We start from the raw sequence: 17,502 nt of genomic DNA on the forward strand, positions 1-17,502 counted from the left end.
TAAAACAGTTTAATTTGGGTTATGGAAAATATGTCGCATATAGTATCTAAAAAATAACTCTATATGAAAATTCCGAAGACTTCTGCACTATATGTTCAAATTAAACGTACCTTTAACAAATATTTTTTTATAAAGATCGGACAAGAAATTAAATGGGAGCCGTCTCAATACCTTACCTATAGACATGTTAATTCAGGAAAGAATATTAACTTTTCAATCCACAATTGATCAAATTTTAGGCAATTGTGAGCAAGGGCCCAACTGACTAGAAGCGTTAAAATCAATGTTCATTGCGTCACTATCTCCTGCACAATGGAAGGGAAGCAAGAGTGATTCAACAATAGGAGAGTCGATACTGCTTTTTTTCTTTATGCAGATTATTCACGAAACAAAACATAAGCCTAGCGTTAAATTGAAATGTCAGCCAATATTAATTTCTTTTATATTAAAGTATTGACATAGCAAAACAAACAAATAATAATAAGTGGAACACAGGGCGCCTCCCAAAAAAATCAAAAAAAAGTTATGTTTTACAAAACAACGATCAAGAATAATTTTTGATTAATTCATGGCTCATTTTCAATTTGCCGAAATTTAATCGTAATTAAGTTTAACAACTTCAAATTTAATCAATAAAATATATCGGTACAGAATGTGTATAGTGTATAGTACTGTGGGGTAAGATGGGACACCTTTAGAACAGAATATCCAAATATCCTGTTTTAAACGGTCTGTAGGAGTCGCGAGGATACGGTTTTATAATTCTTTTAATGTTTTTGTTTGCTACCAAGACGAGAAAACAGAATGAAAAAGTGTCCCATCTCCCCCTACCCTACTATATTAAATAACAAAATTTAACAATTACATTAAAAAATACGGTACGTTTTCTATGCTTTAAAAACCAAAACTTATGTTTTTTGATTTGTTCTGATTTTCAGATTGCTTCATTTGTCTGAAATTAACATTGGCTGGTTTGAAATATTGTCTTGCCTGTTCCGGTGACTGTTAAATCAATCTGCTGATAAAAACGCACAACTAGGACAAGTCACCGCAATGGGAATGACACAAGGTCTAAATGGTTAATTTCACATATTGATTTTTGCTTGATTTGATTGATTCCGAGTCAAAGGATACACTAACGCATTTCTTTAATTAATTTTGTTTTGAGGCAGATGATGGTAGCCAAAGGTTTACGACGTAATAAAAGTTTCGCTCAAGTCCTCTATAAACTACGACTTGTTTAAAATACTATTATATAGCAGAGTGGGGAATCGTGGAACATGGGGTAAAATAGAATATTGTAAAATCTTCTTTTCTGGGTAGGATACCTATTTGATAAGAGGTGAAACAAAATGTTAGTAACATTCAACAGGATTCTCACAGTCTAACAAATTGCGCGGCAAAGGCATTTACCGTTTTTTTAAGTAATAAAAGTTGCTCGGTAAATCATATTAAAATTGGCAAAATTTTGTAGTTTGCTAGTTTAAATCATTAATCAAGTACTTTAGTTAAATAAAATAGGCTGAAATATTTCGTACTGTTTGATTTTGTTTCATAAAATCCGTTTAAGAAATACGGATATATATCGTAGGGTGGGGTAAGGTAGGACACCTTTTTCTTTGACTTTCTATAGTTCCATTTGGTAGTAAACAAAGAACATTCAAAAAATCATAAAGTGGTGCCCTCACGACTCTCCTAGACCGTTTAATTGTTTAAAATGCGATCAGGATATCTAGATATTATGTGCTAAAGGTGTCCCATCTTTTCCCACGCCAATGTACCTTTATTAATTGGCAGGAGCCAGCAGTATGAATTGGATTAAAAATAAAATTAAAAACACTGTTTTGCAGAATATTATTGACATAAAACCTGTTAACCTTTTAATAATTACTTTATTTGTCTTTTCGATTATAGTAGCAAAGACTTAAAAGTATTTAAAACAAAAATGCAGGATATTGCGATAAAACAACAGTTGTTAAAATACGCTTACATTTAAGAACATATTTACAATAATTGGAAGAAAATAAGCGTGTTCGCTACACCTAGCATGCAAACGAGTCATTTATGTTTAATTATTTTCAGTTAAACTTCTAATAGAGACAGAAATGTACGTAAAGACGCGACCCGTACAAAAGGAGCTTTAAAGAGGGTTGACCCATAAGGATAGGATAACAATAAAAGAAAACAAACCCAAAAATTTAAACGGTTTGTTTGTTATTTAATAATTTAAACCTCAAGAGTAGTTTAAACTTAATATACCGATATAATCTTATTATTAAGTATTGTCAACTTTCTGTTGTTATAAGTTTATTTGCATCTGTAGGATATACAATTTTTATTAATTATCGTTCAAACAATATCAATTCCCATAAATACGTTATATGTGGTTTATATATTTCATGTTGTCAGTTAATAAAGCTATGATAATACAAACTCATGGCATGACCAAAAAACAGTCAATTTTATTATTTTTTTAATATTAGAAAACATATTCTCAAGTGTCTCATCTTACCCCACGCTAACCAACATCACTGTTTCATCGCTCGATCGGAACTATGCCTATGTGGTTATACGTCACATGGGGATGTGAAAATCGTAAGAGTGATAGTAGGTAGGGGGAAGACGGGACTGGGGTAAGGTGGGACATTTCCTAACCTGTATGTAACATGTTAAAAACTATAACAGGGATCAAGGAAAGAATGTTTAATTTTCATTTACAAAGCGTACAATATTATTTCGGGTTGTTTACATGTATTTCTAATATTATTCATTTATTATTCAAAATTAATAAAGCTTTTAAACAGTCTCATCTTACCCCGCGTGATTTTGAATTGGTAAAATTTCAGCTGTTGTGCAAATCACTAAATAACTTATTGTAACTTTTATTAAATTTTTGAACGTGTGCTTAAAACAACGTTATTTACAATAAAAATTACGAAATGCAGAATTTCTTCCATAAGATTATTCAATGACTGGACTTAAATTTAATGTGAAAACTGCGAGGTAACCGCAAAACTAGCAAGAGCTCGCGCAGTTATTTCAAAGTAGAGGTGTGAAAGCGCAAGCTAACCCTAGGTTAAGCAAAACTGGTTAAATGAAATTTTGAAATATAAAAGTCAATTAACTGGTAAGTGAACTCGTAAAGAGAATGAAGAATTAGATATTATTGAAGAAAACTTGTCTATAATTCTCTCTTGGATTACGATCTGCAATCTGCACAATTCCCAAATGACAAGACAGTACACAATGTAACATGAAATACACATTACCACTGTGAAGATTTAATTCTTAACACGTTTCATATTAGGCCTACATTACGATATTCAGTCACTTGTCATGTTGACACAGATATTAATTTATTGTCCATTAGGATATGCTTCCCCGTAATTAATAGAAAACGGCATATAAGCCGCCAGTTACTGTGTTACAGTAGGGCTTTTATGTCTTACGTAGGTCCAACTCTAGGTTTAATTAAGTTAAAATAGATTATCCGGCACCACAAGAAAAAGTCTGCGTCACAATTTTATATCGAATATTAATAATTAAACCACTGGTTTTACAAAGACGATGTGCAAAAAATCTTAATTTTTAAAACAGTAAGTAAGCTTAACTGAAGAAACTATCGCGTTCGTTCTTATTGGGAAACAAAATCACAGTAACTAACACTGATACAGCAACGTAGTAATTCGGCTGACTGTGAAACGGAAAATGAATTAAAAGCTTTGAGTATATACAGTTTATTCCGCCACATTTTTACGATTGCCGGTATAACAGCGCTGCAAATTAACAATTTTCACATTATTTTACGTTTAAAATATGGTAATTATTTTTTTTATCACTATCAGAAATACGCTGAAACATCATTTACAAAATTTTCAGGCACAAACTTCTATGGTGACAACTTTGTGCAAGAGATTCCTAATTTTCATCCATACTTTTGAACTTGATAGGTTGGTGTGGTAGTAAACGAATTTTGTTTGTACATTTTTTTTTACAAATTGAACTTGACTATATAATATAGTCAAGTTCATAACGAATGTATTGGTTTTTGTCATCGTTGTAAATTCTTGGATATGCTGGAACAAGACTATCTTGTGATCCAATGTAGATGCCGTTGTATATTTTCCAATAAACGTCTCGAACCTGAACGTTAATAACAATGGTTTAAATTTTTCGATTAGATGGAGCATATTTTATCATGATTTTATGATCACTTATTTGCCTTTGTGCAGCGCTCAACTTAGAGTTACAACACAAGCGTCCTGTATCATGATATTACGCAACTTCTTGTGTTGTTGCCTTTTTCGTTACTTACGAAGCAGCATCGGATTTTAAAGTTTTCATTCTTTAATTACTAGGCGAGCATTCAGATACAAAACGAATGGTATCCGTATATGCTTGACATCTAACCAAAACTACATTTCAGCAAAAGTAAACAGCCAGAATAAACAAACCTTTCGTGCTGGATGAAACAATCCTTGCAAGCAATATTGAAGCAAACGATTGGGGCCGAGTGATAATCTAATTCCATCAATAGCTGACATCACCGCCTGTTTGTTTATATAGATTACAAAGTTATATAGCTAATAATTCAGTGTCAGATGCAGTTAAAAAAGTTAAACAAAGTCAAAACAAGCTTTGCATTCTTTACTAAGCCATATTCATACAATTTATATTAGGTAATGTTTATTAAAGAAAAAAAATTAAAATAAACAAATAAGATCTCACTTGAATAACATGAGGAGATGTTTCAAATATGTTTGGCCACACATAGTTAAGTAGATGGTTCAGCGCATCTTCACAACCAAATCCATAAACACCAAGAGCCATGTGTCCGATGGCAGACGATGCAATCTGTCGATGAACAAGATCACGCTCCATCAACGCGTCTTCGAAGAGAGGAACAACAGCATAGATGTAATCTTTGCTCATTTCACCAATGTATTCAAACAGGAATGACATCGCCTGCATGAATAAAACTCCATCAATGTTGGAACAAACCAGTTAATATAGGATTCAGACAATTAATCCTAAAAATGCGTAACAGATGTAAGCAGAACGTATAGACACTTTGTTCACTACATAAGTAAAATTTAGCAAAATGTTCAAAGATACAACTAGATTGAAGTTTGAACAAACCTTAAGAACCCCATTCTGGACATTTAGCTCGGGTACCCTGTACTCATTCATTAGCGCAGGTAAAACTGTGAATGGAGAGCAGGTTTCTGCTACAATAGCGATGGCAACAGTTGTACAAACACGATTCTGTCGTTCCTGTACTTTCAAGTTGTTTAGAAGTGTTGCGAGGACATCGTGTGGCCCGATTGCTTTCGCGATGTAACCAAAAGTGTTCACCGCTGCACGACGAATTGATTTCTTGTGGGCCTGTATTATATAGTATGGTTACTTATTAGCAAAGATTATTAACTGTAATATATTTGTTGGTTATTTGAAATCCAACAGTTAAGTTGGTTACTGATTGCTAATATACTTACGCTTACTGTATCTTAGACGGAAAGACGGATGTTACTGGATTTTAAAACAACCATTATTTTTACTGAAGGATGAAAAAACATACTTTTAGCAACTCGAGTAGTTCAAAGCAAATTCTCATCCACTCTCGCGCACTAACATACTCTGCTCCCCTGTCAGCAATACGACCAACCAAGTCAATACAATTTTCTTGCACTTTCTCATGTCTGTTCTTAAGAATTGGAGTAAGCCGCGGTAAAAGATCTTTGATGGGAGGCGTCATCTTGTGCATGCCTGAAAAATATAGATTTACTTTTTATCCTTTGGTCGGTTTCCTCGTCAATCATACCACAAATGACCTAATTGTGGGTAGTGCTAGTGGGGTTATTTTTTAACGCATGGTACTAAATTTGGTCTTATTCAAAAGGAAAGCAGTTGCCTTTCGTTTTAGCAATACAATGTTAACGTATTTGAAAATTCTATGTCTATGAAATTCTATGAAAATTCTATTCTAATTTTTTTCCAAAGTCTGTAAACTATTTTGGCATGTAAGTATAAGTTTGTTAATCAAGAGTTTGATTCCAGTTTTTTGTTTGTATTTTCTTTTTTTTTTTGTTAAACCTTTAACGGATGATTTAAAGAGACTTTTAAAGATTTTGGTTATTAAATTATTAAATTTGTGTTTATTGTTGGTTGTTGGCCCAAAAGTTAGTAAATTCACTAAACCTAATAAATTATGTTCCTACAGAAATTAGTAGGTGGTTTGAAATTAACATATCAAAGGTTTTTGTAATTTTTTTATAATACAGATTATTTTACAAATCATACATCAAAACAAAGGCTTCTGGATACTGATCAAGTTTGTTATATATCATATTTTTATATCTCTATTTGTTACTAAAATATTTAATAACATAAGATTAATCACTAACACTTTGGTGCCATTTTCCCTATACATATATTTATGCTTGCAAAGTTCAATTAAGTAAAACCTGGTGAAAATTTTAAAAATGTAAAAAAAGAATCTCACATTTAATAGGAGATATAATACATGTCGTTTATGTTTTGACATAATTTTAATTACACAAATAAATATCTAAAATCTTACCAATAACATTTACAATAGATTTAAGAGCCCCAAGAATCGAGCCTAATACTTCTGGATATTCTTCACCAAGATATTCATACAGCACGACACCCAAGTGACCCATCAACTTCTCTTCCTGGCAAGCCAACATCACAACAGAGATGCGTGAAATAAGATCAGCAGCTTGCTGACGAACTTTCGCAGCTTTGTTGTTCAACCTCCACAGAACAGTACCACAGATCTAACAAAAATATACATGTTAGCATTGCAAGGCGGTATTAAAATTTACAATTATTATATGTTTGTTTGAGAGTACAACCGCTGTATTTTTGTACCTGGGGCAGATAAGCCTTTACTCTTTTTCCGAGTGTATTAACCACAGTTCCAAATCCATTCAACATAACAACATCTTCTGTAGTTTGCTCTTGGAAAGCATAAAGTATTCCATCGATAAGTTGTTCTTCTAATCGATGATCAATTTCTGCAGCTCCTTGATTTGCCAAGATCTATCAAAGTTGAAACATTTATTTGGTTAATCTTTGTACAATAATCCTCAACAGATGGTAATTTTGGCGATACCTCTGTATGTAATAAACAGGAATCTACACTTGTAACACAAAAGGCCTACTTATTTCTCGCCAACTCCAAATAACAGATATATATATCAGGAGATAGTGAAACATTAACACATTTATAATTTAAATCTTAAAAATATTAAATGGATTTTTAAATATACACTGTTATAATGACAAAATATGATTATTTTTCCAAAACTTTTTAGGTGAAACACAAACATATGTTATTATTTAAAAAACAATCACAGAAAGGAGTTGCTAAAAATAATATAATAACATAGGATGGAAAACGTAACAATGTGACAACTGGATTTAAAGATAAAAATTAACAGAATAGTGAGAACAGTAACATTAACATATGAACCACCTTATCAATGGTTTCCATCACCATCTTCCTGTATTGTTCATTTTCATCTTTCAAATCATCAACAATTCGTTGCACGATAACATGAGCTCCAACCTAATTACCAAACAAAATGTTAAATCCTAGCACATGATATGTTCCCATGGTGAAAGAGGAACCAAACTCAAATTTTATAATTGGGGCACGCAGTTCTATCTGAGCTGAAATTTCAGTTTTCCACATTTAAAGGAAAAAACATCTGTTTTTAAGATATCACAAAAAGTAAATAACTAAACTAGGTCATTGTTTCCTATTGTAAAAGATAGATATGCAATCTAAGTGACAAAGATTTCAATGTCACTGGTTAAAACACAATTAACCAACCCAAAAAATGTTTTCTAAACAAAAACTTTAGAATTATAGAATCAGTTAAGAAGTCTGTCTGTACATCAACCATAAAATATAACTTTAGTTTCCTTTATACAGCTTTTAGCTGATGCAAACATTTTAACAATATATTAGCAGCTAATTTGGGATTAGTTATCATAATGTCCCCGTTAAATTCAGTAAGCAATTAACCTTATTTGCAATTTCAACTGTTGTGTCGACAAGCTGGCGGTAATTTCTTCGATCTAATGCCATGCGATGTTGCCAGAAATGCTTAAAAAATGACGGAAGAATCTCCGCTTTAATGTAGGGAGATTCAACACCATCAGTTGCGCAACACTGCTTTACTACCTGAAAGAAAATAGATAGGAAACACTGTTAATTAGGGCTGTGGATTTTCCCTATTTTTGTTTAACCGGTTAACCGGTTAACCGATACAAGTGTAATCCTAATAAAAGCGTCTTGTTTATCGCTTTTCTTTCGCGAATTTAAAGGCAACTTTACGACGTACGTATGGACTATGCTTGCAATATACGGGCAAACGTTCTTAACGTTAAAGTAATGCTTTCTTATTCATATTGAAACCTGTTTTAAAGCACCTGCCGTCTAAATAATCAACGTGTGAATTGCAATTATGACGTAATCAATTGCCAGGTCAAACAGTCGCTATTATGATGCAATGAATCCACGTGTGAATGCCTGCTTTTTCGTAATAAACACGCTGCTTGGCTGAGGAAAACATTTAAGTTGTGTATTACACCAATATAATGTTGCAAAACTAGTTAGCCTGCGGTATTGCAAAATAACAATCAACGAACACGAACACGTGCCTTTCGTGTAAATAAGACAGATATTGATATACGTTTATGCCCTATGACGTCATAGTTCGGTTAACTACTTGAACTTTTCGTTGGCGGTTAACCGAATAGGATCGGTTAACCGGTTAACCGTTAACTTTTCCACAGCCCTACTGTTAATGATAAGAACTATACGCAAACGCAACCAGTCTTTAGGTACCAGAAACTTCATCTATTATTCTTTCTATTATGAAGAGCGAAAAATAAAAGAAATCGAGCCTAATTCTTAATGCGATGCAAAATACAATCCCCTTCAACATCGTCTTGCGACAGAGTTTAATATTTTCAACTTTTCTGCATAACGCCTAGCATTACATGAGCTTACCTTTAGCACAATTTTTTTCATTTCTTCATCTGGAGATTGAAATTCCCGGATGAGAATCAACATCACTTCTCTTGTGTAGTAATTTGCATACTCAGCATCCATAAGTGGGATAAGGTAACCGATCGCTTTCAAAAAAGCAGCAAGACCCTTTCCTCTGTTAAAAACATTCGTACAATATTGTGGAGATATTTACAATTCAATAACAATAACTTTTTTTTTAAATATGGTTTCAAATATATTGTAAACAAAAGCATATGAAACTTAGTTAGTGGAATGTGAGCTACAGCATTTTGCTCCCGAAATCATTTTTTTTAGCTTCATGGAAAATTCTAATTTCAGCCTATGTATAATTAATTAATTTATGAAAAAGTTACCTGTGTGTTCGTATACCCTTCCATAAAGGTTTCAATACACTATCAAACGATTCAATACCATACGGCGTTGCTGCTTCGGCAAGAGCAGCCAAAGCGAGGGCAGTAATTGTGCGTACCTGTCAAGATGGCGAGAAAAATGTTGAGTAAAACAAGCCAATAGTGCGAAGAAATACAAAAACAAGAAAAAAATTAAAAGGAAAAATCTTTAACCTTTTGTTGTTCATCTTCCAACCCAGATTCAATGGTTTCTACAAGATTTTTAAGATGAGGAAGAATGGCACAACCCATTAGGATGGCTATTTGCTGGGTTATTTTGATACCAGTATGACGAGCCTGTGTAATAAATATATTACCATATATGAATACAAACGAATGGTCTGTGTCAAGCCAAATGTTTAATGATCGGCTTATAATTAATTTGAGTGCACATGCAACTGTTATAGTGTATCAAGCAAGAGCAAAAAACATTAACATTTTTTAGCTGTATGTTCAATTATTTTTTATTTGTTTTTGCTCTATGTTTTTGCTCTCTGTTTTTGTCTCTAGGTAACAATTGGCAATGTGAAACTTTTATGTTCTGTTTAATAAGCAGCGCCTCACAAGGACGTGTTTGCTTGCACATTTCTCCTTAATGACGTTGGCATGGAGACAGAGCTTGATCTACAATATGTAACCCATACCTGCCAAGATTTCTTGCTTCGACAAACAGCTTTAAGAAATGGCAACAATGAAGGAATACCCAATGCTGATGCTACAACAGCAAATGCACGTGCTGTTGTATTTCTCACATATCTATAAAAGATTTAATAATTCAACTAACTTTGTAACAGCTGTTACAATATTAAACACTTGAAACTTACTCATCCATATTGTCAATATCAGGTCTCATGACAGAAATCATAGTTGCAAGACCGGCTGCCTTTGCAAGGTTTGAAATGATTTCTCTACCTTCGACACGAGCATAATAATCTTCATCAATCAGTAAAGGTTCAATAACTACAAGTATCTTATGAACATAAGGTCGAACCAAGTCATCGAGTTTATACAATATTCGATCAATCACCTGAAAGTTATGTTGTGAGTTAAGAATTGTCTAATTCGGTGCTATTGAATGGGAAATGTATCATTAATTTGTTTTGAACATGAACAATGAAAACAAATATGATTTAACTAAAACCATACAATGCAAATCAGTTAAAAGTTAAATATGAACTTTACAAATTACAATTCAGTTTCAAGCAACAAATAGTGATTTTGCAAAATATATACATAAGAAAGATATTATGCCCACGTGTTGTAGTAAGCTGTGTAGTGTAATTCATGATAAAGTGTTTAAAAATAAGTATTTTTTTCCAAAATAGGTATTGTTTTTAAATTAAACAACCCAACAATATACCTTGACCAGTAAGTGCCTCTCCTGATCTTCTAATGTTGGAGACATTAGCAAAGGTAGAATCTGGTTGAACAGGGGTCCTGCACCAAACTCTCGAGCTTTGTCTGTTACCTATTTACATAGAAATATGGTTTGTGAAACAAAATTAAAACCAGAAACTTTACACCCAATATGTTGTTCAAAATGGTCACAGACTCACAGTTAGTCTGAAAAAGTTAATTCTGCAACACACCGCACTTCACCTGATTAGCTTACCTGTCTTAAAGCACTCTTCCTCATCGGTGGAGTTCCATTCTTAATTTTCAACAACAACTTCATTATTTTTCTTTCTTTTTGTTCTTCAGGAGACAATGTCTCTTCATCAACTTCCACAAGCAACTTATCGAAATATTGAATATCATCCGGTTTAAGAAATGGTAAATTACCGCTTGGTTGATCTGTGATGCCTGTTGAGTAAAGATTATAAATTTTAAAGATTTATTCATATTTTAGCATGGCATACAGACAATGTTTGTGCAGTATAGGTATTTTGCAGCATAGGTATTTTAATATTAAAACCCATTTTGAATTTAAAAAAAAATAGTTTTTAAGGCCCATAAACAACCTAAACTATATATTCCAATAAAATTGGTTCATCTCTTAAATTTAAAAAACCAATATATAGCTTTACATATATATATGTATTTTAAATATTACGTCAATTAAATAAAATATATCAACAAAGCAATATATGTAGCGTTTTACTACTTGCCTTTCATTGATTTATCCTCTACTTGAATATGAAACCCTGTACTTCCACCCATTGGTGTCGGAGTTGCTGTTACTTTTCTACCAGGTGTTCGGATTGGCATATATCCACTGGGTGGGGGTAGAACTTTATATCCCTCAGGAAACATTGTGTCAAGTTCATCATCAGTGAGAGGACGATTCCGTTCATCGATTTCTCTCTCCCACCTCCATGCCTGAATATACCACTTTGTTTTTTGAACAAAACTTTGAACAAAATTTATTAAATGATTAACATAACTAGTATAAATCTTTACATCAACTTTATAAATAGTAACATTAAATGACTGTACAGTTTTAACAATAATGCAATAAAAATAAACTGACTTGTAGCTGCTCTGGTGTCATCGACATGAGTTGGTTTGCACTTGGTGTAGCCATACCCATTGCTTTTACTCCAACAGGAGTAACTCCAGACGGAGTATACATCGAAGGTGTGCCACTCGGGGTTCCCATGGCTGACTTAGGAGTGAAAGAAGAAGGAGTCCCACCAGGAGTGAAGACTGGAGTGGCTGACGGTGTTTGATTACCAGGTGTTGCCGCTGCAGGAGTTAAATCCCATCTAGATTTTCGTTTACTTGCACCAGGAGTATCACGTACACTATCTTCTGCACGATCTGTTCTGCCTGGTGTCTCGGCCCAACCCATTGAACGACCGGGTGTTTCTCTCTCCGTTTTTGGTGTTTCATCCCATCTGTTTTTACGGGTGCTTGGAGTACCACCTGCAGGAGTTTGCCCAACAGCTGGTGTACGACCTGGGGTCATTGCACCAGGAGTAGCGTGACCTGGGGTTTCAGCCCATGCTCGAGTACCGGGACCAGGAGTTACAGCAGCCCCTGGAGTTTCACCCCCTTTAAGCCGACCAGGTGTTTCCTCCCATCTATTTAACCCAGGAGTATGTGATGGTGTTTCTGCTTGGTCCCAGGTCATTCTTTTCTTCGGTGTTGTGCCAGAGACTGTAGGGGTCTCATCCCATCTAGTGAAATATAAAAGCAATACAAATATATATATTTCTTTTTCTTTTTTAAGCAATCACATAAAACCAGACTGACTATACATCAAGGGTTTGGAAACAAATCTAGTAATAGGCAATAGCATTGTTACCTGCGCTTTTTAGCTGCAGCCTGAGCCGCTTTAGAAGCTCCATTGACATGCATGTCACCTGAATTCATCTTTTCAGTTATTTTAGTTCGAATCTCTCTTTCTTCTTTATTTAAACTCTAAAATATAAAAGAAAAGTTTAACTCACCGGGGCTGAGTGCTGGCGCGCGTGCCTCTAACTCAAGTAGCTGCTACTATTGTGGGCGTATGTGTCCATGAAAAAGACACTAACAACAATTGCTCCAACCCAGTGGTTACTAATGGGTTGTCCAAAATATTAGCTTAAGGAAAAATACAAAAAAAAACAATCCCCCACAAGTAATGGTTACTCATAAACTGGAAAGAGATGTATGAAACCCTATGTTACAACAACTGTCATTTTTCCGCCATTTGTGGGTAAAGCAAGTTACATTAATTCATTTATTTAATTTCATATCCTTAAAATGTTTCAAGCTAATGCACCTGATGCTTCATCACATCTCGATACTGAGCCAGTTTTGGGTCCGGTGTTTTCCCTCCATCGGCAAATGGATCACTTCGTTCTGGAGAAATAGTTCGATGCAACCGTTGTTGTCGATACTGATCCTCTCTGTGCATGATTGGCTTAGACCTGGTGTCAGCAAATGGATCGATGTCTTGGCCCTACAGAGAAACTTAGAACACTGTAAACTAGGCAAACTGATATATTTAATGATAAGTAAACTTATACAGAACATAAATGAGGGTTCTGAGGAGTTAGTGGAAGATTTTATATTGAAATAGGAATATTGTAATATTTAAAAAACTATGTATTGCAAATAAATGATGAATAAAAGATAAACAAACCTGTGGAATGTCATTTAGTAATGCTACTGGAGCAGTGTATGTTTGTCGTTTACCGAGTAAACTTGCTGTGGTAACAACTTCTTCCTCATCATCATCTTCCTAAAACACAATCAATATTTTTAAAGTTAAATACCAGATGATCAGTGGTGCAGCGACAAAAAATAAGGAGAGGTTTCATCATATTCATGGTTATAAAAACTGCATATTATTGGGTAAACCTAAAACTGCAAAGTTTGATTAGTTGCAAAACTCCTGCATTCAGAATCTCGGACATGTAAATCGCTTGGGGAACCAGTAGCACAGCCCGAAATAAAAGTTGAAGGAACAGTGTTCCCTCTGAGTTTTACAGATGTGGTTGCAATAGGAATGAATAGATAGCATGCCACTCTAGTTTAAATGTATAAGGTGGCAGAACTAGAGATGCACAATGCAGAATTTCGAATTCATTAGATTTAAATCAAATTATGGAATATAACATTCCACTTAATGACATCATTATACATTTTCTTTGAAGTTTAATAACCATTTTATGAAACTATAAATTGTTAAAAAAATGTTCGTTGCATTTGTGGGACTTCGGAAGAAAACGTTTTGGAACATCTTTACGTTCGGCCGACAATATACTCTTTGGTTTCTTTGTTCCGTAATTATTGACGACATAAACGTGCGCTCTATTTTAACCGCATCGGTTACATTGCGAGAACACGGCGAATAGCTAAAATGACGAAACGGTTCGTGCAAACATTAAAAAAAATGCATTTTCCTAACACCTACTATACTAATTTTGTCACAAATCATGTCACATGGAACCATTATGTGGTGAATTTAAAATGATATTACATTTATTAAAACCACGTATCTAAATCGGTAGAAACAAATGAAAAGTTTTACGCACGTTTATCGTGGATTAAAAATGTAACGATGATTACGTCATAATACCTTTGATAAACTAATAAAATTTTAGAAAACAATTGTGGTTTATGTGCTTCTATATTTCATATAATTGTTTTATTCCCGATATAATTTTAAGCAAGCAACCAAGAATAGTTTAAACTTTAATAAATGCAGGTAAATTGCGTTTATGTGAATTTTAATTGGTGCAAATATAAGAGCAAGGAGCGACGCTATCAGTAAATTGGAACCAACGCAAATTGTAATATGATATTACAAAGTATCTTCCCGGCCGAGCTTGGACAGAAGCCAAAAAACATCGTTCGTTGGCACCGCACGAGAACCAGAGTTTCATTACGTCACTTGTCACGAGAATAAATTCACAACGATTGCTTCGTTTGTTAGGTGTAGAATGTATGCTACCGCATGCGTCTTTCTTTATTTCCTACGGCGGCGCAGAGCATAAAAATGTGACGCTCATACACGATGTTTCGATCTCGTGGTTCGTTGGGCAGTGGGCATTCCTTTCGATTGTTACGTAATGAAACGTCATAGTTAATAGTTATGTTGCAATAAGACATGTGACGTAATAATTAAGCGCAAAATGTCAAATTGCAGCACGGCAATGTTTGTTACTCGAACGACTTCGTTAGCTGATTATTACGAACACGCGACTAACATAAAACATTAGATCGCAGCTTTAACAACGGTTTTTATCGCACAGGCGCCCGTACTAGACTGTGGTGTCGTGGTGATATTCAGTAATACGCTTTATAACAAGATTTGGTAGCTTGGGTGACAGACGCACGTAAAACATATTACGTCCGGATTTTCAATAAAATTAAACGATCACCGTCCGGATTTACAACTTTTACAATCCTGGTTAGATACTTTAACAGCAAACTAAGAACCATGGCTTTGTTTTCCACAAAAAAGTTATGCATTTTTTGTTTCCACAATTAGGGTCATATCTTAACACACTACATTTTTGTGATGAGGTTTAATAAAACAGAAATATTTTAAGTTTACATTGGAACAAACTTTTTGTTTACTAAGTACTTTTATTATAAATTTAGTGATTAATTTTGTGTTCAATCAGTGGCTTAAAAAGTGGTGAAACATATAGACTGACTTTCAGTAAGCTAAATATATATATATATATATATATTATGGATGTGCTGAAGTTGTAAAAGCTCGGGTTCGCCGAATGCCGAGCTTCAACGAAAAGCTCGGCACGAGCCCGAGCCGAAACACCTATGACGTTATTAAGGAGAAAGGCATACGAGAATGCATTCCTATTCAGTCAAAGCGTCGCTAATCAAAATACTACAGAACACATGGTTTGCGGTTAAAGAGATGTCTTGTTTCATAATTTTTAATAAAAAAAATTTAATTAAAAAGCGCATTCAAAAAGGGTCTGTCATACAGATAAAAAAACTTTGTTATCTCTGACGCGATATAAACACTTTAGATATTGGTCCTGCACACTAATATATCTGTCCACTGTTCTACTTTATGCGGTAAATAAGGACCAATATCACATTGTTTATACTAAATTAGAAACGTCTTTTTAATAAATGAAACACAAGTTTTACACATGTCCATCGTGGATAATGTAACGAATATTTATGTCGGAATACCTTTGATAAACCATTTTGATTGTTACATCACAAACGAGATTGTTGGAAAATAATCGCGTTTTATTCGCTGCCATACGATCTGTAGTTTGTGTATAATTTTTATTTCTGATGATTAGTTTAAATGCAGGTAAATCGCAGTTCTGTGAATTTTAATTGATGCAAATATAATAGCGAAGAGCGACGCTAGCAGTAAATTGGAACCAGCAGAGATTGTAATATGATATTACTAAGTATCGTCCTGGGTCGAGCTTGGAAAGAGGCCAAAAAACATCGTTTGTTGGCACCGCACGAGAACCGGAGTTCCATTACATCATTTTTCATGAGAATAAATTCACAACGATTGCTTCCTTTGTTAGGTGTGGAATGTATGCTACCGCATGCGTCTTCCTAATCGGGCGATCCGGACGGTGACATTATCACCAAAAAAGGGGTAATTTTGCAACCCTGTATATTTAACTTTTATGCAACTATACCCGTATAACCAATCCTCTAAAATTCCCCCTGTCCTCTAATTAGATAATTACAAGTTCAGTAATAACTTATTAATAATAATTAAGCCTGTAGTTTGATTTCATCAATCCTATCAAATTTTTAGTTTTTAATTAATCAAGCTTTTTAGCTGCATGAAAATAACAACTGAAATTCTTAAAATATCAGTATCAGAAAAAAGCAATTTCGGTCAAACTCTACTTCACACATAGATATGGTCCCAAAGTGGTAATGAAAAACTAAGGTAAACTCACTTGTTCATTTGGAGCAATGGAAGTGACATAACCAGCAAACTTGCTCTTTGAACCGCCATAGATTTCTTGATCATAAAAACCTCCTTCCCCTAATTTAACTTTTTCCGCTGATTCTTCTTTATTCTCATCATCATCCACATCAGCTGCTGGACGTTCGTTTATTATAAGTTCTTTCTTTTTTTGTATTGCCTCAATTTCAGAAACATAATCTTCACGGGTGGCCATATTGAAAATATTCCATGCACTACAGCAAGTAAGGTAAACCCCTGCTGTTACAAAGCAAGAAAAGTTCTGAAAAAATGTAAATATATACATACTTTAATAATTGCAAGATATATTGCTATACCTATTTTTATAGCATTTTAACTGTTTAACAGCAGCTGTGTAAAAAGTGCCAGATATTTCATAAGTTGGCAAAATAAAAAGCCCGACTGACCGAGAATGTTCTTCATTGACGGCAGGCTGAAAATCTTTAAAATAATAAAAACTGGTGCAACAGTTAACATAAAATAATTTTGTGGTAGTAAAAACCCTAATGGCCTAATCCCCTAACAAACAACATAATCTGTAAGACTGTAACGCCTGTTACCTCCTTAACAAATAACAAAATTTGTAACATATTCTATTCCAACCAGGGGGGCTGTTTTGCTGTCATGACAGCCCTCTTTTCCGCAGACGAGCATGCTGCCAGAAAGTGCCTAGA

General features: G+C 34.1%; 1 protein-coding gene across 1 annotated transcript; it reads right to left on the minus strand.

The window, feature by feature from the left end:
- Positions 1 to 3,721: 3,721 nt before the first annotated feature.
- On the minus strand, positions 3,722 to 17,090 carry LOC149741787 (splicing factor 3B subunit 1-like). The gene is made up of 22 exons (XM_089892251.1): positions 16,800 to 17,090; positions 13,526 to 13,624; positions 13,163 to 13,342; positions 12,704 to 12,819; positions 11,927 to 12,575; positions 11,565 to 11,775; positions 11,069 to 11,259; positions 10,817 to 10,924; positions 10,281 to 10,483; positions 10,101 to 10,212; positions 9,631 to 9,753; positions 9,421 to 9,536; positions 9,047 to 9,200; positions 8,057 to 8,215; positions 7,502 to 7,594; positions 6,895 to 7,065; positions 6,581 to 6,800; positions 5,579 to 5,766; positions 5,140 to 5,385; positions 4,729 to 4,965; positions 4,455 to 4,550; positions 3,722 to 4,143 (listed from the first exon to the last, which is right to left on the minus strand). The coding sequence occupies exons 1-22, from the start codon at positions 17,022 to 17,024 to the stop codon at positions 4,009 to 4,011; spliced, it is 4,032 nt and encodes a 1,343-aa protein (XP_089748377.1). The 5' UTR covers positions 17,025 to 17,090; the 3' UTR covers positions 3,722 to 4,008.
- Between the last annotated feature and the right edge of the window lie 412 nt (positions 17,091 to 17,502).

This window comes from Ciona robusta, chromosome 1, assembly GCF_009617815.1.
Source record: "Ciona robusta chromosome 1, ASM961781v2".
Classification (NCBI taxonomy): domain Eukaryota; kingdom Metazoa; phylum Chordata; class Ascidiacea; order Phlebobranchia; family Cionidae; genus Ciona; species Ciona robusta.

Excerpts from the sequence above, each read along its gene's own strand:
- LOC149741787 (XM_089892251.1), bottom strand. The coding sequence starts at position 17,024 with ATGGCCACCCGTGAAGATTATGTTTCTGAAATTGAGGCAATACAAAAA. Across the intron at positions 7,595-8,056 it reads CAGTTGAAATTGCAAATAAG|GTTGGAGCTCATGTTATCGT; the intron begins GTTAATTGCTTA and ends TTTGGTAATTAG. Across the intron at positions 5,767-6,580 it reads ATCTATTGTAAATGTTATTG|GCATGCACAAGATGACGCCT; the intron begins GTAAGATTTTAG and ends TATATTTTTCAG.